Source organism: Miscanthus floridulus, chromosome 11, assembly GCF_019320115.1.
Source record: "Miscanthus floridulus cultivar M001 chromosome 11, ASM1932011v1, whole genome shotgun sequence".
NCBI lineage: Eukaryota > Viridiplantae > Streptophyta > Magnoliopsida > Poales > Poaceae > Miscanthus > Miscanthus floridulus.
Window position 1 is genome coordinate 71,559,544 of NC_089590.1, and position 22,902 is coordinate 71,582,445.

General features: G+C 44.9%; 2 protein-coding genes and 1 pseudogene across 3 annotated transcripts; 1 reads left to right on the forward strand and 2 right to left on the reverse strand.

Annotated features, from left to right (window-relative positions):
- Window positions 1-337: 337 nt before the first annotated feature.
- Window positions 338-4,191, reverse strand: LOC136493544 (mechanosensitive ion channel protein 6-like). The gene is made up of 5 exons (XM_066489638.1): window positions 1,964-4,191; window positions 1,699-1,822; window positions 1,294-1,587; window positions 1,001-1,203; window positions 338-862 (listed from the first exon to the last, which is right to left on the reverse strand). The coding sequence occupies exons 1-5, from the start codon at window positions 3,862-3,864 to the stop codon at window positions 577-579; spliced, it is 2,808 nt and encodes a 935-aa protein (XP_066345735.1). The 5' UTR covers window positions 3,865-4,191; the 3' UTR covers window positions 338-576.
- Window positions 4,192-9,733: 5,542 nt separating this feature from the next.
- Window positions 9,734-11,555, reverse strand: LOC136494251 (uncharacterized). Of its 2 annotated transcripts, none has more exons than XM_066490422.1 (3): window positions 11,227-11,555; window positions 10,891-11,024; window positions 9,734-10,133 (listed from the first exon to the last, which is right to left on the reverse strand). In XM_066490422.1, exons 1-3 carry the CDS (start codon window positions 11,359-11,361, stop codon window positions 9,971-9,973), a joined length of 432 nt encoding a protein of 143 aa, XP_066346519.1. In that variant the 5' UTR covers window positions 11,362-11,555; the 3' UTR covers window positions 9,734-9,970. The 2 variants fall into 2 exon arrangements, with proteins under 2 accessions (XP_066346519.1, XP_066346520.1); XM_066490423.1 differs by having other exon boundaries at window positions 10,891-11,021; window positions 11,227-11,548.
- Window positions 11,556-16,424: 4,869 nt separating this feature from the next.
- On the forward strand, window positions 16,425-22,896 carry LOC136492175 (uncharacterized; annotated as a pseudogene).
- The last annotated feature ends 6 nt before the right edge of the window (window positions 22,897-22,902 follow it).

The following is a 22,902-nucleotide window of genomic DNA, read 5'->3' on the forward strand; positions in this document are numbered from 1 at the left end:
CGCGTGGTGCGTACGTGCGGAAACAGGCCAACGTCGCCATCCGGTGCATGAAGGTGCTCGTGAGGCTGCAGGTGCGCGTGCGCTCCCGGCAGCTGCTGCTCCGGACACGGCCGGCCAAGGGAGAGCAACAATAGGTGACATAAAAGGCGCCATATCTGATGATTGTTGTGTTTTCAGTTGTGTTCAACATTGCGTTCCCGTCACTCCGTCAGGTCTGTTTCTGCAGAACAGTTGCCATATTCGACTGACAGAAACCAATACCTTTGTTTCGAGAACAGGCATGGCATATTTTGATGTAATAACTTCAGAAATTCAGTATTTTAAATAAGCTAGATAATCAACATTATTCTCTGTAGCAGAAGAAGTTCACTTATCATAAGCACCAAATTAAACTATGGAGTAGGGACCAACAACACAATAACTACAGGGAAAGCACAAGTGATGGCTGCAGCGACAGCAAGACCTGTTGCCTCTCGTCTCAGCACGCTGTCACAGCTCAACTCACTCAGGAACTACTACCTCTAGCAAAACAATCTCATAACAAAGTCTGATGTGTATCCAGCAAAAAATCTCATCTCAGTAATTAAACGTCCATGTCGACGGCATCCTCGAGGACTGGATGGTAGGCGCGTTCCGGACGTTGACGTCGAGCGGCAGCATCCGGTACTCGATCTCGAGGTCTCTCAAGATCTTGATCATCTCCTGGAGCAGCAGCTCTCTCCGCTCGAACCTCAGCCCCATGTCGTGGAAGTTGATCGTGTGGCGGCACCAGATGGAGGCCTTAAGCTTGTTCGTGTCGTCCACGTCGCGCAGGACCACCATGGAGCCAGGGTACCAATGCTCCTTCTTGTTGTCAAGGTAACTGAAATTTTTTTAAAATAAATAATGGCATGATTATTACTAGTACATTACAGCAGCCGTAATAGCAGAACGAACGTTTTCTAATTTCGAGAAATTCATATATATATAAGGTTAATTAAAAGGCATTAGTAGTACTTACTGCATTAGTCTCTCCTTCATTAGGGTCAATTTCTCCACTGGTGTTGCGACATGAACTGTGAAGTCCACCGCATCTCCCATGTCAGGACTCCTGTAGTAATTCATGATCGGTAACTGGGCTAGCTGACTGTTTGGATAATACACCTTGAGATTGTCATATCGGAGGAAGATCGTTGTCATGATGTTCATCTCCTCCACCACCACCTGACGATGCAAATTCCTCATCAGCTGGTGCCAAGCAATTCATTCTTATATTGCAGATAAGATAGTGCGTTAACGAGAATTAGTAGTAACCTGCATTCCATCAACTTCGCATCGGTCGCCGACATCGAAAGGATGCATCACGAAGAGGAACACGATCGCCTCGAAGATGGTCCTGAGAGTGTTCCCAAACATGAACACCGCCACGAGAAGTTGCGAGCTGAGCAAGACGAAGAACTTGGACGTCGCGATCCCCAGGATGAGAAGCCAGAGCGCAAGCACGATCACCGCGACCACAACGTTGGCCATCTGGTGCAGCTTGTTCACTGCCGTCTTCGTGTCGTTGAGCGTCAGGGCAAGAGCTTTGCGCTCTCTGAACGCGTTTACCTACAGCATTCAGACGACAGCGATTGGAAATCTTCAGTAAGCACCACGAATTTTATTTTTCCTCCTGAGAGATGCATCGATAAGAGGAGTTCTTGAGTCTAAGATCGTTACCACCCAGTTCTTGAGTGACCTCTTGCTGACCCTGTTGTGCTCCTGCGCTCCTTCGAAAAGATCCATCGCCTTTAAAGCTTCTTCCTGCCTCATGAAACGCATCAAGTCTGACAGGTATATGTGCCTGCAATAGGTTCAGAATTCAGAACTGAATCACAAAGGCTGCCATGATGCTCCAAACAGTATGTTAATTACTTGGATATACAAATGTCCGCCAAAGATTTAAATTTCAAAGAGATGTGCTAGTAAGTGGTCGAATTCTCACTTGGATCCAGGCTTGGCGACGTTCTGGAAGATCCTCTTGGCAGCAACCTTGGCCTCGTACTCGCTGTGTATCTCTGTCGCCAGCTCGTCCTCGCCCGTTGCATGCTTGAGCTGCTCGTCCATCGTTGTCAGCGCCCCGTACCGGACGATCTTCATCAGCCTCTTCATGCTCCACGCAGAGATGTTCTTCTGGCTGAGCCTGTGAAGCTGGTCAATCGAGATGCCGTCATCCAGATGGAGCTCGGTCTTCTGCCTATGCAGCTGCTTGCTGGTCCCTCCTGCTCCTCCTCGTTTGGACGCGACCGTCGTGAGGCGCCCACTCTTGGGTGGCCCAGACTTGCCCGGCATCGCTGTCGCTTCGAGCTCACTGGGGATGGATGCTCCCGCGCTCTGGAGCCTCTGCACCTCAGCCATCATCCGGCTCTCGTCCACTAGCGGCGGGCCTGAGAGGGTCTCGATGACGTACTGGTTGAAGAGCGCTTCCTGGATCCTGTCGAAGTAGGTGGAGACGTGGAAGGACGAGGCGAGCACCTTGAGCAGCAGCGTCTTGATGAGGCGGATCACGGTGGCCACGAGGAGGCAGCACAGCACCTTGGTGACGTAGGTCAGCACCAGCGTGTGCGTCTCCCGCTTGGCGTCCTTGTCGAACAGGAGGTGCCAGGACACGAGCGCGATCCCGAGCCAGAGCACGTTCCGCACGGCGCGGCGCACGCCGTAGACGAAGTAGAGCACCTTCTTCCGCAGGAGGAAGTTGCGCTCGACGAAGAAGACGGCGATGCGGATCACCCAGCCTGAGACGAGGCGGCCGCAGATGAGCACGAGCACGAGGAGTTCCCACTTCCAGAGGTGGAGCCCCGAGAGCTTCTTTCTGGACAGGCTGGGTATGGTGACGCTGCAGATGAGCGCGCCCACGATGACCACCAGGCTGACCCACTCCATGATGAGGAGGCAGTCCATGGTGTCGCGCTTGAAGTCCGAGGTCATGCCCTCGTCCACGAACGGGTCGTCGTCCTCATCGTCGAAGCCACCTGACTTGCCGATGGGCCCCGACTTGCCAATGAGCCCCGACTTGCCGATAAGACCCGACCGGAGCTGACCGGACTTGGGCGGCAGCCCCTTTGAGACAAATGACTTTCGGGGATCCCCCTCGCCGGCGGGGGCGCTCGACGTCGACGGCGGCAGGGGATCCATTAGCCTCGATCGCGTCTTGCTGCGCGCCAGCAGGGAGGAACCGGTGGACGTCGACGTGCAGCGTGGCACCTCGGCAGTGTCCAAGTCGATGGTGCTCTGGTTCCGGTTGTCGCCGGCGTCGTAGGAGGAGGAGGACGCCGTCGACGTGGACGGGGAGAACCGTTTCCGGGGGTCCTGGAACGAGACGCGCAGCTCCCTGGAGGCGTTGGCAGATGTCGACGCGCGTGGTGGCCTTCTCATCTCGTCCACATCGAAGTCGGGGTCGATGGACAGCTCGCCGCCAGCCGCCGCCTGCTTCCGGAGGAAGCTGCCAATGAGGCGGCTCGGCGGATCCTCGCTGGACTCCCCGCTGGCCGGAGACTGCGGCGGGCGGTTCTTGAAACTGAACGAGTCGCCTGAGCGGGACGCGTCGCCCCCGGCGCTGGAGGTTGACGCGCTCGACCCGGACGCAGACGGCGCGAGAATGCTCACCGCGCCGCCGGCCCGCGGCGTGCTGACCGCGGAGATGTGCCCGGACACGCCGCCGGGCGCGTGGAGGGAGACCGGCGAGTGCGGCTCGGCGTCGATCTTGACGACGACCTCCCGGCGGTCGCCGTCGCCGGTCAGGCCGGCGCGTTCCTTGTCCTGGTCGTGATCGAAGTTGAAGGACCCCGACCGGGACGAGGCGTTGGACGCGTACGACCTGAGGCTGCTCTTCCGGTGCTGATCCATGGCCCCGGCAGTGGGCAACGCAAACGAATCAGCCGCTCGGGAACAGGCCGGCTCGCTGGATATTAGCTGGGGAACTCGGCTCGGGACGCGGGGCGGCAGGCAGGCATGCGCGGACGCTCATGCATGCGCGCCGCGCTGGTGCGGGGGGCGGGGGCGCGCCTGCTGCTTTGGAGCTAGCTGCGGGCCAGGACGCGAAGGCGCACACGCACGCATGCACCTGCGGCGAGCGCGCTGCCCCGGCCGCGCGATCGGGGGCGAACAAAATGCAGTGGCCCTTGGCTAGCCGGGGAGCACGGCGTGCGCGTCGTGGTGCCAGGCGGTGTTTGCTTGGCGACGGGCGCGACACGCGTTTACGGGAGCGCTGGGGAGCCTCGGGGGAGTACTATATACCGGGGAACGGCGGGCATGCACTGGAACCGTGGCTGGCGGCGAGCATTCGAACGCGGTGCCCTCCGCAACCACCGGCGGGCGGAGTTTAGTTGGGGCTGTGCGATCCCGGCGCTCAGCTCGGGTGGGCTAGCATCTAGCAGTGCCTATTTTTGGCCTCCTTTTATGCTCGTCTTGGTCCCTCACGTGTGTTTGATTCAACTGTCGGTTTGCATCTTGCTCTCGCCTAGTCGCCTTTGCTCCGGCAATCCTCCTGATACCCGTTGCCTTTAAAGCTTTAGCAACGTGTCATGCCTCCTATGTTCGGTTGCTTTCTTTGACTAGAAAAATTGCGTTGCAACGGGTTAATAAAAAACTTATACTAACTTTTATTCAACTAAAGATTTAGGTGTAAAAGAAGTAATTGTTTATGTCAAAAGATCGAATTTTGTTTAGTGTGGGAACACCCATTGCAGTTGTGGTTCGTCTCCTCCACCTCGTCGACCTCTCCTCAAGCACCGCCACTATCACCTCTGCTTGCCCATGCAGAGCACGTCGTCCTTCCTTCGTACTTTTTGAAGTGTGCCAGTATGTTGTTGTTTTCAGCATAATGCATGATGCAGGATAGGGGGAGGCATGGTCGGAACGCCAGCACCGCAATTAATCTACCGCTAACGAGCAGTGTCCTAGATATAGCCTCATCGTGGGCGTTGGCCCCAATGAGATGCTTCACATATATTAGCCCCAATGAGATGCTTCACATATATTAGGACCACTGAGCTTATAGAGATTGGAGCCCCAGTTGTCGAGTTTGGCTCTATATCGCACTCCGTGAACACCACACGGTCGCCTCGCCGTTGTGGCCTTCGAGCTATGGAATCTCGATCTTCCTATCAATTCTTATTTCTAACGCGGATGCAATGAGACGCTTCTGTGCGGTGGCAACAAGACCAAGCGTAGGGCCTAGCCATGCAGATACACAACTTTTGTAAGCGGCTAATGCGGCATCGCGGGCCGTCTGTAGGAGTATTAAGTCCGCTTGCATCACTATTTGCTGGGAGATAGACTTGTCACCTGTGGTGGTGTGGGCTCGAATGCTTTGTGATCCTACGTTGTATTTCATTTGGATTGTTTTTTCTTTTAAACTTTAACTCAGTCAATATGCGTTCATTGCATATGAAAATTTTACCATAGATTACACATCAATAGAAAATGTTACCATAAAAATTTCACTGCAAAAAGACTAAGAAAACATTCTCTATCAGCTTATGAAAAAAACATAGATCTATAGCTACACCAAATATTTTATTCTAGAGTGTAGACCTAGTTAAGAGGAGTTATTTTTTTTATTTTTCTATTTTTATAATATCCACATAATTTACAAGTTTGTTGTTTTACTGGAACAAAGAAAAACAGAAAAAAAAGAAAAGGAGCAAGGCCACGGCTCGGCCCAGTCCACTGGCGCAAAAGACCCACGAGACGGATTTCAGCTCTGCAGCAAAAGACCCAATGTGGACTGAACTTTTACATCAGGAATCCTTGAGTTTCTCGAATTCAATTTAGATCCTTCCACCTTTTCTTTCCCTTTGCACTTTTGCACCTGGAACCCTTCCTTCTCTTCTATTTCCTTTTTCTCATCCTCTTCCCCAAACCACAGAACTCCTCGATCTCAGGCCATGAACATATTGGACACGGATAGACTAGACGAAAGAAAAAAGTGGCAAAAATTTTGCCTCTTTATTATTAGGTATAGATAACACGACTGATTTTCTTTTTATTATTTTCTGGTCCACATATAGCCCACAGTCTAGTAAGGCACGAATTTGAATACAAATAGAAAAATGTGCATTTTACCTCATGAATTGTTCTCGTAGTATGATTTTTCACATCGAGCTCTAAAACTAGACATATTATCCTCCTAAACTTTCAAAATTGTTCAAACTACCTCCTCGTCCTATTTTAAAGTGGTTTTGAAGATGATTTTTGTCCCCTCTCTATTCAAAAGCTACGATAAATAAAATACTTGACAAGATTATTAAATCATGGAAAATGTCTCTAAGCTTCTAGAATTTTTTTAAAAATCCTATAAATAGATTAGGAAGCAAAGAATCCAAATAAAAATTTAGAGCTGGTGAATATATCTCTAGAAGCTTCTCAAAATTAGATTTAGCTATGGGAAAATGGGAAAATATTCTAAAAATTATAGAAAATTCTCAAAACATTCTAATTTATGTCTAAACATGTTTTGGAACCTTTTTGCAATAGATAAACATAAGACACAATCAACATTGATGCATAGTATGAACACATTGTATATTAATGTTTGTTGCATTTATAATGGACACATCTCATATTTTGTAGTGATTTTTTTTTCTAAAAACATGTTTAGACATTGATTAGAGTGTTTTAAAACTTTCTAGATTTTTATGGATACTTTTCTTATTTTTCTAGAGCTAAATTTAATTTTTTAAGTTTCTAGATATATTTTCACAAGCTCTAAATATTTAATTTGTATTATTTTATCCCAATATTATATTATGATATTTATTGCAATTTTGCGAAGGTTAGAGATATTTTATGTGGTTTAAAACACTTATCAACTATCTACTAAATTTTTTGAACTAAAAAAAAGATAAAACCATCTTCAAAACTTCTTCAAACTAAGGCAGGTAGATAATTTGAATGGTTTCGAGAGTTCAAAAGATAAGGTGTCTAGTTTTACCGTTCAAGTAGTAAAAACAGACTACAACTATAATTTAGAAAAAGTAAAATATTTTTCCTTCCGAATATAGCTACTTTTTTATCACTGCGAATACTGCTACGAGAATCGTGATTGCCATTTGCTAGAGAGGAGATGAATTCATTGCCATTTGCTACTTTGCTAGAGAGGAGATGAATTCTTTTCTTTCTTTCTTTCTCTCTCTCCTTTTTTTTTAGGAAAGAGAGGGATGAATCCATGTCCCTCGGCCTTACAGATTAGGCCGGGCCGATTTTCTTCGGTGCACGCTGACGACTACGGCCCATAAGCCCAAACTACTACCACCCAAAGGCCACAAAACGTTACGTTGACGTGGACCTACGGCACAGAAAAGCGTAAGTTCCCCACCGCCGCCGACTGCCGAAGGGACGCCGGAGCATACAGAGCCGAGCCGCTGGGGGCCTTGGCGATCGGCGGATCGGCGGAAATGGAATCGAGGACTATGCTCCGCGCGTCGACTCGTTCGAAGAAGCTTGGCGCGGCTGCTTGCTCGCCCCTGCAAACCGTGGCTAGGTTCGCTGTCTGGATCACCCCATAATTTTTAGGGTTAACTCCAATTTACAGCCTCCAACTTGCAGCAAAGTATGGATTTCAACTTCGAACTTCAAAACCGGACAACTTTAGCCATCCAACTCTCGAAAAAGTTCAACTTTCGACCTTCTGGGCGGTTTTGCAGGTGAACAGTAACTTTTGATATTTTCGGGAGCGCCGAAATTTTATATTATTTTTTCGAGCATCTTAACGTCTTCAAATGAAAAAAACTCAAAACTACAAAGTTGTAAACCTCATCGAGGTCTACAATTTATATATAAAAATTATCTTCATCCGACATCGTATTGAAGGGTTTTCTATTTTTTGAAATTTGAGTCTCATCACGCGATAAAATATGGTGCTGAAATTTTATATTATTTTTTCGAGCATTTTACTGTTCTCAAATAAAAAAAATTCAAAACTACAAAGTTGTAGATCTCATCGAGGTCTACAATTTACATATAAAATGATCTTCATCCGACATCGTATTGAAGGGTTTTCTATTTTTTGAAATTTGAGTCTCATCACGCGTGAAACAATTTTGTCGCGTGATGAGACTCAAATTTCAAAAAATAGAAAACCCTTTAATACGATGTCGGATGAAGATAATTTTTATATGTAAATTGTATACCTCGATGAGATCTATAATTTTGTAGTTTTGAGTTTTTTCATTTGAGGACAGTAAGATGCTCGAAAAAATAATATAAAATTTGAGCACCATATTTTATCGCGTGATGAGACTCAAATTTCAAAAAATAGAAAACACTTCAATACGATGTCGGATGAAAATAATTTTTATATGTAAATTGTATACCTCGATGAGATCTACAACTTTGTAGTTTTGAGTTTTTTCATTTGAAGACGTTAAGATGCTCAAAAAAATAATATAAAATTTCGGCGCTCCCGAAAATATCAAAAGTTACTGTTCACCCGCAAAACCGCCCAGAAGGTTGCAAGTTGAACTTTTTCGAGAGTTGGAGGACCAAAGTTGTCCGGTTTTGAAGTTCGAGGTTGAAATCCGAACTTTGCTGCAAGTTGGAGGGTGTAAATTGGACTTAACCCTAATTTTTATCTCTGCATTTTGCATTCCCCATGAAACTTCGGTGGTTTTGTCTAAAAAAAATGAAACTTCGGTGAAATTTTTTCTCCTTTTTTTAGAGAGAGGGGTTTCGTGGGGGCTGACTTCTTGTTGTAGAGTAAAGTAAGCTCCACATCTTCTAGGTTTTCATGGTTTGCCTTTACTTGTACCATGTCGATATCTTTTGAGACAATCAATTGACCTGTACTTATGATTGTTTTACCGTATCATTCACTTGAGCCTCACCCTATTTCTTTGCGGTGAACTATGCAGCTTTCTGAGCAAACAAGACCAAGGTAAAATTATGTGTTGTGCAAGAGATTACGTCTCATTCCTATGAAAATTTCATTGTATTTCCTCTGTACAATTGTGTAGCTAGGTTCACTGTTAGCGAATGAGACACTCAGTCTGCCAAAAAAAAAACACTTTGATGGTAAGTTCATGGGCCACTAGAATTAAAATGCAATGACTCTCTGACTTTAAAATGTTAAATTATTCCGTCATTGATAGATGTAAAGGTATAGGCACTGCAAATAAAACAAAGGGAGAAGTTTTTTTTTATAGAACATGGTATGCACATGTTTTATTAAGAGAAGAGGAAACAACCCACAAAAATATATAGTAAAGAAAGACAGGAAACAGACCAGCACCCCCGAAGTGCCTAGGAAGACAGAAACCATAGAGAGAAGAGACAGGAAAGGATGGAAAACAAAGGGAGGAGTTGTGATGGGACATTTGATATTGCAATAGACTAAGAATCTGGACACTTTATTGATACCTTTTTAAAACAATTTTATTGACTTCTCCGTGTACCATGTACCTAAACCTTGCTCAACAACAAAACTATATTTAGGATGATGCTAACGTGAAGAAATGTTCTTGCTGACAGTTACATCCCCTTCCGCCAGTTTACCTTTTTTTTTAAAAAAAGGAATGGAATCATTAGCGTACATGTGTTTTACTCTTTCTTTTTTGTTTTGTTATTGATCCCTCAGACTCACAAGCTTGATAAACATTTTGTTAGCGCTAATAGCTTTTTATGGATTTCCAACACGAATATACTTTGAAACCTGAATACAAGCAATATTCCGACTTGTGTACTTCAAGAAGTCAAGGTTTCACATGACAGAACGTAGTGGCAAGCAATGTTGTAATGACAATTTCTCATTAGTATCTTGCTTCATACGTGAAGCAACATGGTTATCCATACTTATTACTTGATCTCTCAAGCAGTACTAGAAGATAGGCATACAATTAAATTCCATATGGGAAATAAGTTGCAGCTTATTCAACCCAAAGTATAACAGACACATGAATCACATCCACATTTCCTGATATTTCCCCACGCCCCAGCTTATCCTTGGCGGGAACACCTAAAAGATGGCAAGAGCATTGACATTTGTCTGGCATGGAGTTGATGAGCAGAAAATGATACATCTCTCCTGCGGAACATATGAGGCAACATGTTTGCTTCTGCCATTCCCATCCATGGACAAGGCAGGTGAATTCAGATAAGCATAAGCACTTCTTGTCCACCTGCACCCAGTTGGAGAAAGATGGTGGTCTGTCATATCTCAAATGCACTTGGATAATTAAGATTCTTCTCCAAGGACGTAAGCACCAGGATATATAAGCAATAACCATGGTACAAAGTTTATTTTATATGCATATGAAAATAACCATGTTGGTACCACATCACCAGAAATATTTTCTTTAACATATGTGCTTACTGCTTGAAGGGCGGGCCTGGTACAAGCGGTAGAGTCTTACCGCTTGTGACCGGAAGGTCCCGGGTTCGAGTCGCGGTCTCCTCGCATTGCACAGGCGAGGGTAAGGCTTGCCACTGACACCCTTCCCCAGATCCCGCACAGAGCGGGAGCTCTCTGCACTGGGTACGCCCTTATATGTGCTTACTGCTTAAAGTATGCTCTACATAGTGTATTGACTCTTGGTTCCTTAGTCTAGTTGATAAGCATGTATATTCTTTTTTGAGGGAAAAAGCATGTATATTCTTTCTAGTCTCTCTCTCTCTCTCTCTCTCTCTTTATAAGATAGTGCCCAGGACCGTAGCTTGTATGACATTCTGATAGGGAATCCAACTAAGGAATTGGATGCAGTATTGGAGTGGGTCACTGGGCCAGCACTATCCGACTTCCAAAGGATGGATGTTGGAGCGTGCTATTAGAAAGGTGCGCACTAGCGATAGCGCAACTACAGAAAGCAGGCAGAAAGAATGGACGGCTTTCGTTCAAAAAAATGAAGAATGGATAGCATGATCCTTCGAAGAATTTACCAGTGTTTGATACCAACCATCCGTGCCTCAGTGCCACCGGTGGCAGCTGGCGCCATGGTTGCTCCGTCTCCTTTGTTCCCCTCCTTGAGAATCTCACTGATCATTTGCTCGAAGAGCACGTAATCTTCCATCTGCTTCCAAAAAACTCGATTCACCAAGTCACATGACCGTAATATGACTTGAAAAACATGATCATGATATGGTATACCATTATTTCTGTTCTGTTCATCTGATGATTTTTCTGATATGTTAGGCATCATGTGAAAACATCAGTTGCCTTTGGCTGTACTGATAGATAACGCAAAGATATACAGTTGATCAACTGCATGGACTGACCTTGAGTGTCTTGGCCTCGATTCTTGCAGCCTCCTTCTCGGCAGCGAGTCGCCGCTCCTCTGCTTCCACCTCCTTCCTCCTCCAGAACTCGTCGATCTCCGCTCTTGTGATGCTGTACACCGGGACTGCTGCCATGTTCGTTGGAGATGTAGCCTCTGGGAAACAGGATTCGGTGGCTGCAGAGGGCACGGACTGGACGGCCGGTCTAGCACTCTACCGCCTGCTTTCTTCCTTGTAGCTGTTCTTCCCGGCTAGATTGAGGCGTAGCCGGGTCACCCCATATATATATAGTACTGCATCTTTATCTGCAGTATCTTGCATCACCACCTACAGGTCATGGCTGCCGTAACCCGTGCTTTCTAGTGGAGAATGATAGGTTGGGTTGGGTCCCGTTCCGTCTACTCTTCTCAACCATCAGTTGTGCAACTTTTGTTTCTTCATCACTTGTCCTTGGTAGAGCAAGTGACTTAAAAATGAAGGTGAAGGAACAAATGAAGAGAAAGGTGGTTGGGGTATTTAATAAAAACGACTAGATAAAGGCTAGTGTGTGTGGACCCCTCACATCACTTCTCATCACTATGTTTTCAATTGGTTCCCCACAAGTTTTAGTAGTTGAGGCTTCGCAGGACCAAACTAAAGCAGGTCATAGGAAATACATGTGATTCTATCCTTGACTTCGACAGGAATCACCATGTACTGCTTCATCACTTTCGTCAAAAGAAACATTAGTGAAGGTGAGTATGCTTCAAGAATCAAGATGAACCCCTTCACACCACTTTAGCGTTTTGCATATCAGTGTGTATAGTCCCGATCACCAGCTGTTAATGTCAAAAGTCAGAAAAGAATGAAGCTAAGGTCTATATCACAAAAATACTTCCACCTCCATTCTTAAATACAACTAATTAGCCGTGTCCTACCTGTCATACTCCATGCGCGGTCACAAAAACTTGTCTTTTAAGACAAGATTTAGTTAATTAAACCTTAAAAAACTATAAACCTCAATAGAACATGTAAGTTATATGTGTACATTTGTATTCAAAAAATTTGCAAAATTTCTTAGCATTTTTTGTTTTCAAATATATATTTTAAAAAATAGTGGTAAAATACAAAATCAAATATTTTAAGTATTTTTTTTATCAAAGAGAGTACATTAAACGGATGGAATACTAGGCCCAGGAGTACAGACTCCTTGCAAGGAGCTGTTTTTTACTCCCTCCGTCTTGAAATAAAAGGCATACACGTATTTCAAAATTTAAACTTTGTTATCTTTGACTAACAACTAGCCTAATTATATAAAAAATTTATACTACAAAAGTAGTTATATTATATATGTATTTAGAAATACTTTCCCATGATCAAGTTTTTGTTCTTATAAATTGTATGCTACTAGACAAATTATAGTTTAAAATATGTTATTAAAACTGTACTGAGTAAAATCGTTTCTTATATTTTGATACGTAGAGCTCCTTACAAGGAGAGAAAAAAAAAGAAGCCAGAGCTGGGGCAGAAATCATCCGGTCCAAACGGCCGGACCGGAGACACGAGCCGAACAGCGCGCGCGCGGGAAGCGCGGGAGGCAATGCGCAGAAGGCCATCGTGCGGGAACGCGGGAACAGGTACCTAATGATTCTGTTTCCTTTTCTTATTTATTTTTTTCTTTCCTTTCTTTTTTCTTTTGTCTTCTTTTTATTTGTTTTATTTCCTTGCTTCTATTTAGTCTTTCTTTTTCTTTTCTTTTTAGTTTTCTATGTTTTCATTCTTATATTATTTCCTTTTCTTTTCTAATTCTTTTCTTATTTATTTTTACCTTTTATTTTCTTTTTTCATTTGATTTTCTTTTATTGTTTTTCCTTGCTTCTATTTATTTTCCTTTTTTAAGTTTTCTATGTTTTCATTCTTATTTTATTTTTTCCTTCTTTTTAATTTTTTTTTCATCCTTATTTTACTTATTCATTTATTTTATTTGTTCTATATATTTATCATTTGTTAATCATGTTTTTATCATTTGTTTCTATTTTGTTTTTTCTTTTTGTAATTATGTTTTTTATTCACGTTTTATATTTTTTTATCGCTCTTTTATTTTTTTTTCTTTTTTTCTTTTTCTTTTTTTTCTTTTCGTGCACATTCATTTTTTTTTATTTTTCTGTTTTATGTGTTTATTATTTTTATTTTTTCTTTTTCTTTTTTTCTTATTATTTTTTATGATGTTCTAGGTTGTTTTTTTATGTTTATGTAGTATTCACGTGTTATATATGTGATGTTTTTTATGTTCACGTGGTGTACATGTAATCTTCTATAATGTACTTTACGATGTTCGCGTAGTATACATATGATGTTCTTATAGTATAAATGTGATGTTCTATGGTGTTTTTTGTGATGTTCGCACAATATACATGTGATGTTCTACGATGCATGTAGTGATGTTCTCGTAATATATATGCAATGTTCTAAAATGTATTTGGTGATGTTCTATGGTGTATTTAGTAATGCTCACTTAGTATACTTGTGATGTTCTATATATGATGTATTTAGTGATGTTTACGTAACATATATGTGATGTTCTATAATGTATTTAGTGATGTTCTATGATTTATTTAGTGATGTTCACTTCAGTACACATACGGTGTTCTATGATACATTTAGTGATGTTCACGTAATATATATGCGATGTTTTATAATGTATTCAGTGATGCTCTATGGTGTATTTAGTGATGTTCACTTAGTACACATTAGATGTTCTATAGTATATTTTAGGATGTTTGAAAAGTATGCATTTGATGTTCTTTTAAAAAAAATATTACATGTTTTTATTTTTTCCTTATGCTTTGCTCTAAATTGTATTATTGTTTTTATTTATGTTATGTATTTATTTTTATGTATATTATAATACCAATTTTATGAACCAAAAACTATAATATTGAACATTTTTATTGTGAAGGCGGAACATTATTTTTTAAACCTAGAACATCGCCTTTGTTCAATAATAAAAGAAAAATATTCTATTGTTATAGAATAAATGTTCATTAATAAAATTTTATCTAAATATATTCAGTTGGGGTCTTATTTTGAAAGATTTATTGTAAGAAACATAATGTGTAATCAAAATTTAATTTGGATACCCGGTTTAGTAGTTATAACTTTTTTTAATTTGTAAAAAAATATGACATCACTGCATGCAAAAAGTGGAGGGCAAATCAAGCGGAAGGAAAAAAATTGCCTCGCTGGCAGTTTGCTTCAGCAGAATCCGGCGCGTTCAGCCGTCCGTCCGAGCGTGGAAATTAATTAGCGTGTAATTTAATTGGCGGGAAAGCTGCTGCCGGACGGAGCTCACCGTCCGAACGGCCGGACCCTATGACGCCCCAAGCCAGGGGCGTGTCGCATGCATTGGGCTCACGGTCTAGGCTGAGACATGAGGACCTGCGCCGAATCGTTAGGCCCGGCGTGCAACGGGGTACTACAAGCCCAGATTGAACTTGCAAGCCCAGTTTTCCTTTTACTCCCTTGCCCCTTCCTTTTCAAGGTCACGCTCACGCTAAGGTCTGATACTCTGAACTCTGAACTCGTTGGATTATTTAGAAAAAAACGGTAATTATACGACGTGGACGTACGTCCCTCCGGACGCCTCGCACTATGCTCACTACTTCAGAGCGCGCTCACACCTCACCTCCGTGTCTTAAAAAAAAGACAGCGTCGCCCGTCTTCTCTAGCGTAGCTGTGCAGGGCCGCTTATCGCAGGGAGCGCACCCTCCCGTTGTGGCCTTCTCTAGCTGCACCCGTGCCCATTTCTAGCTGCTCACGCGCCATCGCTGGCTACTGCGCCACCATCCCATGTTGCGCCTCCATCCACCTCGCCCATGGTGGAAAGGGAAGCCGGGGAGGCATGCGCCTGCAGCAGGAAGGGGAGGCCTACGCTTGGGTGTACGCTGGGCCGTTGACGTCCCCTCTGACTAGCATATGCTGCAAGAGTATGTTTCAAGTGTTCAGAGGTATGTTGCAAGTGTTGTATATCGATGTTGCAAAATTAGATCGAGATGTTCCATATGTTGTAAGTGTATGTTTTAAATGTTTCATCAGTTCCAGACATATGTTGCAAGTATTTTATCTGGATGTTGCATATACATGCATGTTGCAAGCATACGTTTTCAAGTGTTTCCAGATGTTTCATACGTATGTTTGCAAGTGTTTCAGCTAGATGTTACATATGTTTACAATAGTTTTCAAATATTTTTCAGGCGTTTTTTTTTCAAGTGTTTCATATGTATTTTTTTGTTGTAATAGTTGCATCTGAATATTTCAAAAATATATCATGTGTTGCACATAAAATACGCGTGGGAAGTGACTGGCAACGCATGTGACGTTCGAAGCAGCGCAGGCGACGTCCGGGACGGTGCGGACCCACTGGTGCACTCGCTCATGAGTCCGACAAGCTCCCACCGTCCGGACTGTAGCGCCGGATCAGACGTGGGCGCTAGCAAGTTAAAAAAGGGACAATTGGCCACAGGACATGCCAAATGAGCACCGACGGCTGGTGGACACCGCAAATGCGCCAATTTGCTGCTGGCCACTGTGTTTCCACTTTGAGTTGCCAGAAGACACCGCGCCCCGGTTTGAGCCAAGAGAGGAGAGAGAAATATTCATTTTGGACATGTGGTGCCCTCGAGCCAAAACGACAACCTGGTCTGGTTCGACCACATTTAACCGGCCCGACCCGGCAGTTAGGGTATCGACGCCCTCCCGCCTTCCCTCTCTTCCCCATCCCCTTCTCGCCCGCCGCCGCCGTTCACTCCATTGTTCGTCGCCGCGCCGCCGTCCAATCCATTGAGCCCCGCCGCTTATACCTCGAGCCGAAGGCGTCATCCGCCATGTGGAGTTGAGGAGGATGTCGTCCCCCATCAGGAACCCGAAGATGCCGTCCCCAACCCGGAAGACCGCGCAGTGCCCTGGGTCTTCGCCTAGGGTTTCTCAATTGAAATGGCTTCAAAAAGGGTATGATATCTATCTTCTCTGCTTGTCGATCGATTTGTTTGCCTGCGGATGCGTTAGAAACGTGGCAGATTTATATTAGAGTTGATTTTGGTTTCACTTTGTTTTGATTTAGCATGGATCCGAGCTCAACGTGTAGATTGGCGATTAGAGTTCCTGCTTATGTAGAGCAAAGACTGGATGGGCTCAGTGACTATCATGTTACTCAGAGTTACATGCGTGTGGTGGATAAGGATATTTTCAACTGGATGGGTTTTCGTCAGCTGCTCGGTGAGGAGATAGTTCATGGTCAGGATCAAGATCTCCATGTCTCCTTCTTTGACACAACCAAGAATGAGACAGTCCACATAAATTCTGATAGTGCTCTGCTGCATGCATTTGATGTTTATTGGGATAGTAGGAAGCTGCCACTAACTGTAGATGTTATTGACACAACTCCTTGGAACACGGCTCGTGTTGATGCTAATCCTGTTCAGCATGCTAATCCTGTTGAGCATGATAATCTTGCTGATGATGAAAATGTTGAAGTTGCTATGCCTTTAGATGTGATTTACCCTGATAATTTACAAGCTCCTACTTGAAGGGTCGAGATGGCGGACTAGAGGGGGGTGAATAGTCTTTTCTAAAATTAATCGCGTCGGCTAACCGGTATAAATGCGGAATAAAAACAATCGGTCTAGCCAAGACTACACCCCTCTATATATGTTTACTAGCACCTTGCAAAGATACTAATTATGCAACTAAGGTGCCGGGCTAGCTAGAGCTCTCCTAAACAATTCTAGGAGCAAGGTCACACAAACCTATGCCACTAGTACTTTAAGCAACAAGGGAGCTCCTACACATGCTAGTAAGCAAAAGCACAAATCCAACTAAGCTCACTAGCAAAGCTCAATAACAAGGCAACCAATGCCTAATTAGAGAGCGCAAATACTTAGCTACACAAACTAAGCAATGTGACTAACAAGGTTACTAAAACCAAATTAGCCACTCAAGGGAGCTACTTCTATGCTACACAAGCTAGAAGGTAACTAGTGAGCTACACAAGCTAACTAATTACAAGAGCAACTACACAAGCATAATGTATGTGAAAGTAATTACAAGCTTGTGTAAGGGGGTTGCAAACCAACGGGAAGAACAAAGTTGACACGATGATTTTTCTCCCGAGGTTTACGTGTTTGCCAACACGCTAGTCCCCGTTGAGACAAGCTTCAAGGTTGCCGCCGGTCCTCTTGCTAGTGGTGACTCGCAAGTCACACTCTCCCACGTGGAGTGCTTACCACAAGCTCTAGCACTTGACTCAGCCGGACCACTTGTCGCCCTTCGCGTCTCGCTTTACTAGAGTTGCTCTTCGCGGCTCCCGTGGGGCGAGCACAATGCCCCTCACAAGCACTTCTCCGGAGCGCCGCACAAGCTTCTTGCGGGCTTCGACGGAGACCACCACCAAGCCGTCTAGGAGGTGGCAACCTCCAAGAGTAACAAGCACCATCGGCTTGCAACTCGATCACCTAGTGCCACTCGATGCAACCTCACGATGCAATCGCACTAGAATCGCTCACTCACACAATCGAATGATCACTATCAAGTATATGTGTGATGGAGGGCTCCCAAGCACTCACAAGCATGGACACTAAGTCCCTTGAGGTGCTCAGCTCCAGCCATGGCCGAGGGCCACTTCTATTTATAGCCCCAAGGGCTAAACTAGCCGTTACCCCTTCACTGGGCAACGGTCGGGCCGACCGGACGCTCCGGTCGTGTTGACCGGACGCTGGACCTCAGCGTCCGGTCGCCCACAGACAACCACGTGTCCCGATTCCAACGGTCACTTGACCTGACCAGACGCAGCAGCTTCACCTGACCGGACGCTGGACCCTCAGCGTCCAGTCGTTTCCAGTAAGCTCCCGAGCATGACCGGACGCGTCCGGTCGAACGCGATCGGACGCAGCACCAGCGTCCGGTGCTTAACCCTAAGCACAGTGCCGACCGACAGCCTGACCGGACGCACTACTTCAGCGTCCGGTCGTTTCGGACTCAGCGTCCGGTCACTGTTAAACAGTGAGACCGAATCCCTTTCTCCTCTAACTTCTTCACCCTTGGTCCAATATGCCAACCACCAAGAGTTTGCATCCGGCGCAATAGAAAATAGACATTTCATTTTCCCGAAAGCGCCGAATCCCAAAACCCATCTCACCCCTGCAAACACCACCTCCTTTGTAAATGTGCCAACACCTCCAAGCGTACACCACCATGTGTATGTGTGTTAGCATTTTCACAATCATTTCCCAAAGGATGTTAGCCACTCAACTTGCCACGCCACTCGATCCTAGCGACAATGCAAAGTTAGATCACTTGAGTGGCACTAGATGACCGATATGCAAACAAGTTTGCCCCTCTTGATAGTACGGCCATCTATCCTAAACCCGGTCATAAACTTCTCTACACACCTATGACCGGTGAAATGAAATGCCCTAGGTTATACCTTTGCCTTGCGCATTCCATTCTATCTCCTCCAATGTCGATGCAACACATACACCAACACGATCAACAATGATATGATCCACTTCATATCATCACATGATCATATTGGTTCATCGATCTTGACTCTACTTGCTCTTCACCATTGCCATCGTCCATCGGCGCCAAGTCTTGCTCAAGCTTCACCACCACGTGGTCCATCACTCCAAAGCCTTCGACTTGCCCTTCACGCTTGCAACCGGTCCATCAAGCCAAGTCATGTCTTGATCTTCTCCACCTTGATCACATGACTCAATGTCATGTCTCATGTGCAATAAGCTCCTTCATCATCACATGTGTGAGCTTTGCAACATCTCCAAGCCATTTTCACCTTCATGGCATATGTTGCTCACACACATGTACCTGTGGACTAATCACCTGTGTATCTCACATAAACACAATTAGTCCACCTAGGTTGTCACTCAATTACCAAAACCAACAAGGACCTTTCACTACTGCTGAGTGTCCTAATGGAAATACTGAGCCTGATGACACTGCAGATGTTAATGCTCATGACACTATAGAGTTTGAGGCTGATGACATTGCTGACCATGATGAGAGTGATGAGAGTGTTGATGCCCAGGATGATGAGAATGATGACTAGGGAGAGAAGGATGAGGTTGAGTATGTAGGAGTGGATGATGAGAAAGAGAAGTACCATGATGAGCTCAATGATGATGGTCAAGAGGATTGTTCTTACTATCCTAACACTAACCCAGAGGATGATGACCCACTAGAGGTGGATGATGAGAGGGGCTGTGAGAGTGTGCTGCATGTCACTGACGTAGATAACCCTAAAATAGCAGTTGGTGTTACTTTTGAAGATGGTTTATGTTTTAAGAGGTGTATTAGGCAATATGCTGTGCTTAATAAAGTTGAACTTGCAGTTCCTTATAGTGAGTCAAGGCGGTACCGAGCTTACTGTAAGGCAGAGAGGTGTAGGTGGAGGATTCATGCATCTCAGTTATCAGATGGGAAGACATGGCAGGTATGCACTTTTTCATTACTTGTTTATGCCATGTTTCATTGATGTAGCTGTTTCACTAACTCTATATTATTTCATTACCTTCATTCTTTAATGGTTGCAGATTAAGAAGATGCCACACAAGCATAGATGTGCCGGCATAGGGAATTTAGAAAAGAATTGCATGGCTACCAATCATTGGGTGAAGGACAGAGTTATCAATTGGCTAAGGGAGGACCCAACTATTCAGCCTAAAGCTCTAAGGAAACAGTTGGAGGAGAAGTACAACATCAAGGTGAGCAAGTACATTGTTTGGGACGGCAGGCAAATTGCATTAGATGAGATTTTAGGTGGATGGGAGGACAGCTTTGTCCATGTGTTTTCTTGGAAGAGGGAGGTTGAGAAGAGGTGTCCTGGTAGTGTTGTAGAGATTGAATGGGAGCTTATGAATGAGAAGAGAAGGTTTTGTAGGATGTTTGTAGCACTGAAGCCATGCATTGATGGCTTCCTTAATGGTTATAGACCGTACCTAGGGATTGATTCTACAGCTTTGACAGCAAGGTGGAAGGGTCAGTTAGCTTCAGCTATAGGTGTTGATGGCCATAACTGGATGTTCCCAGTGGCCTATGGAGTCTTTGGCAGTGAGACCATGGAGAACTAGGAATGGTTCATGAAGATGCTGCACAAGGCAATTGGTTCTCCACATGGTCTGGTTATTTCAACATATTTCAGCAGACCTTGTTCTTTTCTTGTTTCCTAATGACTGACAGTGTTTTCTGGTTCTTTTCTTGTTTTCTAATGACAGGCAAAGGAATTGATAAGGCAGTTACCAAAATCTTCAGCAATGGTGTAGAACACAGAGAATGCATGAGGCATCTTGTCAAAAATTTCTAGAAGAGGTTTAGAGGAGAAGTGTTTGAGAAGAACTTGTGGCCTGCATCAAGGTGCTACAGAATGACAACACATGAGAGGCATTGGAATGAGATGCACAAAGCATGCCCAAAGGCAACTAACTGGCTGCTGGAGAACCACAAGCAGCTATGGGCAAGGGCCAAATTCAACACAACAAGCAAATGTGACTATGTCACCAACAACATTGCTGAGACATTCAATAGTTGGATCAGGGAACACAAGTCCTTACCTGTTCTAGACCTCATGGATAAGATAAGGCAGTTGATCATGGAGAGGTTCTACACTAGGAGAAACCTGGCCTCAAAGTTGTCAGGCTTCAAGATTTTGCCTCATGTCATGAAGGTTCTGCATGAGAAAAGCAGATCCCTTAACTATAGCATACATAGGAGTGGCCCAATGGTTGGAGAAGTAGGAGGAGTGAATAAAGACCTAGTTCCTTGGAGATTCATTGTTGATCTAGACAACCATGAGTGCACATGCAGAGGATGGCAGCTCACTGGACTCCCCTGTGTGCATGCCATAGCTTTCATTGGCACAAGAAGGGTCCTATTGGAGGATTTTGTGCACCCTTACTACTCTGTGCAGAAGTTCATAGCAGCATATGCATCTGCTGTGCCTCCAATGCCAGACAAGGAAGAATGGGAGAAGGTGGACCTTGGCTTCAAGCTACTTCCTCCTTTATGCTATAGAGCAGCAGGTAGGCCAAGAAAGAGAAGGATAGTTGGCTCTGAAGAAGGTGGGACAAGCAGTAGAGGCAAGAGAAGGTGTAAAAGGTGTGGTGGATTTGGTCACCTACAGAAAACCTGCAATGAAACTGTCCATGATCCTGATGCCCCACCACCTGCACCACCAAAGAGGAGGAGAACTTACAAGCCAAAAGTGGTGGAGATCATAGAAACCACGGAAGATCCATCCAAGAAGAGGAAGAGGACTTCCAAGCCAAAAGTGATCAGGGTTATAGAAAACCTAGAAGATCCTTGTACTAAGAAGAAGAGGAAGGCCTCCACCAAGGGGAAACAACCCAACAAGAAAAAGAAGGCAACTCCTACAGCTGTAGAGCCCACAGCTGCAGAGCCCACAGCTGTAGAGCCCACACCTGTAGAGCCCACACCTGCTAAACAGTATGTGATCCATCTGTTACCTTTAGTTTTTATGTTAGTTTAGGGACTACATGTTAACATGTGTATAACTGTGCAGGGTTTCAAACTCCCCGGTGATAAGGAAGCAGGTCGGCCAAGGAGCAGTGACAAGGAGCCAAAGTACATCATCAGCAAGTCCCAGCGCTAGCACTAGGAGCAAGAAGAGGTTGATGGAAGTCTAGGAGTGTGCAAGCAACATGGCTTCCTCTTTATGATGGATTTATGTGATTTTATGAACTTCTCTGTCAGTTTAAGGATGCTATGGCCATATAAACTTGGTCTGGGTTATGTATGACACCTGGTATTGAATTCTGGCAAATGAACTATGTAATGTGTAAACTGGTATTGTATTGTGGCCATATGAGGCTCCACTTGGACTGGTATTGTATTATGACACTTGGTATTGTATTATGGCTATCTGAGGCTTAGTTTCCTTGTATTAAACTTGGGATTGCAAGATAATTGTCTTCCATTCATTTCTCAAGCCATTACAAAGTTAATCTTGCTTCTGCATTAAGATGCACAAGACAACAAAGCACACAACTCCTACAAACACACTGGCCACATTCAACCACCTATCCACTCTCTGCTGCCCAGCTATTCTACTGACATGGAGACTCTGAGCTTCAACAGAATTGCCCAGGGCCAACAGAGACTTCTCCAATGCCTGGACTCTGGCCGTCAATGATGCAGCATCGATGCCATCACTCACCGGCTTCCACATGAAGAAAGCGCACTTGCTGTTGCCCTGTTCAAGCAGAGATTTCGGATGAACCCTAGATCTGGAGTTGGCGTTGACGAAAATGAACAACATGAAGTACAAAAAACTCACCCAGTCCCGATTCTTGCAAGTGTAGAACTGCTTATCTGGGTTGTTTGTGGTTCTGAAGGTCCGCTCCACAATGGTGGCCGTCCGGCAGAAAGGGCACAGTGGCTGCCCACCCGTCGACGGCTGTCGACTCGGTCCACGCGAACCTGTCGAGGAGGAAGCGCCGGAGCCCGTCGCCATCTTCAGGCCTCTGCTTGCCGCCACCGGCCCGCTTGACAATCCCGCGCCCGCCAAGCCTGTGCCACCGCCACCGTCAACCAAATCACCACCGCCGCCGACTTGGAGAAGGGGATGGGGAAGAGAGGGAAGGTGGGAGGGCGTCGATACCCTAAGTGCCG

What these genes read in the sequence shown, in the direction of transcription:
- LOC136493544 (XM_066489638.1), bottom strand. Translation starts at nt 3,864, where the DNA reads ATGGATCAGCACCGGAAGAGCAGCCTCAGGTCGTACGCGTCCAACGCC. An exon ending in GTCGCCAAGCCTGGATCCAA is followed by an intron (nt 1,823 to 1,963) that starts GTGAGAATTCGA and finishes AACCTATTGCAG; the next exon opens with GCACATATACCTGTCAGACT. An exon ending in GCGAAGTTGATGGAATGCAG is followed by an intron (nt 1,204 to 1,293) that starts GTTACTACTAAT and finishes TTGCATCGTCAG; the next exon opens with GTGGTGGTGGAGGAGATGAA.
- LOC136494251 (XM_066490422.1), bottom strand. Translation starts at nt 11,361, where the DNA reads ATGGCAGCAGTCCCGGTGTACAGCATCACAAGAGCGGAGATCGACGAG. An exon ending in TCGAGGCCAAGACACTCAAG is followed by an intron (nt 11,025 to 11,226) that starts GTCAGTCCATGC and finishes GTTTTTTGGAAG; the next exon opens with CAGATGGAAGATTACGTGCT. An exon ending in ATGGTTGGTATCAAACACTG is followed by an intron (nt 10,134 to 10,890) that starts GTAAATTCTTCG and finishes AACTGGGTGCAG; the next exon opens with GTGGACAAGAAGTGCTTATG.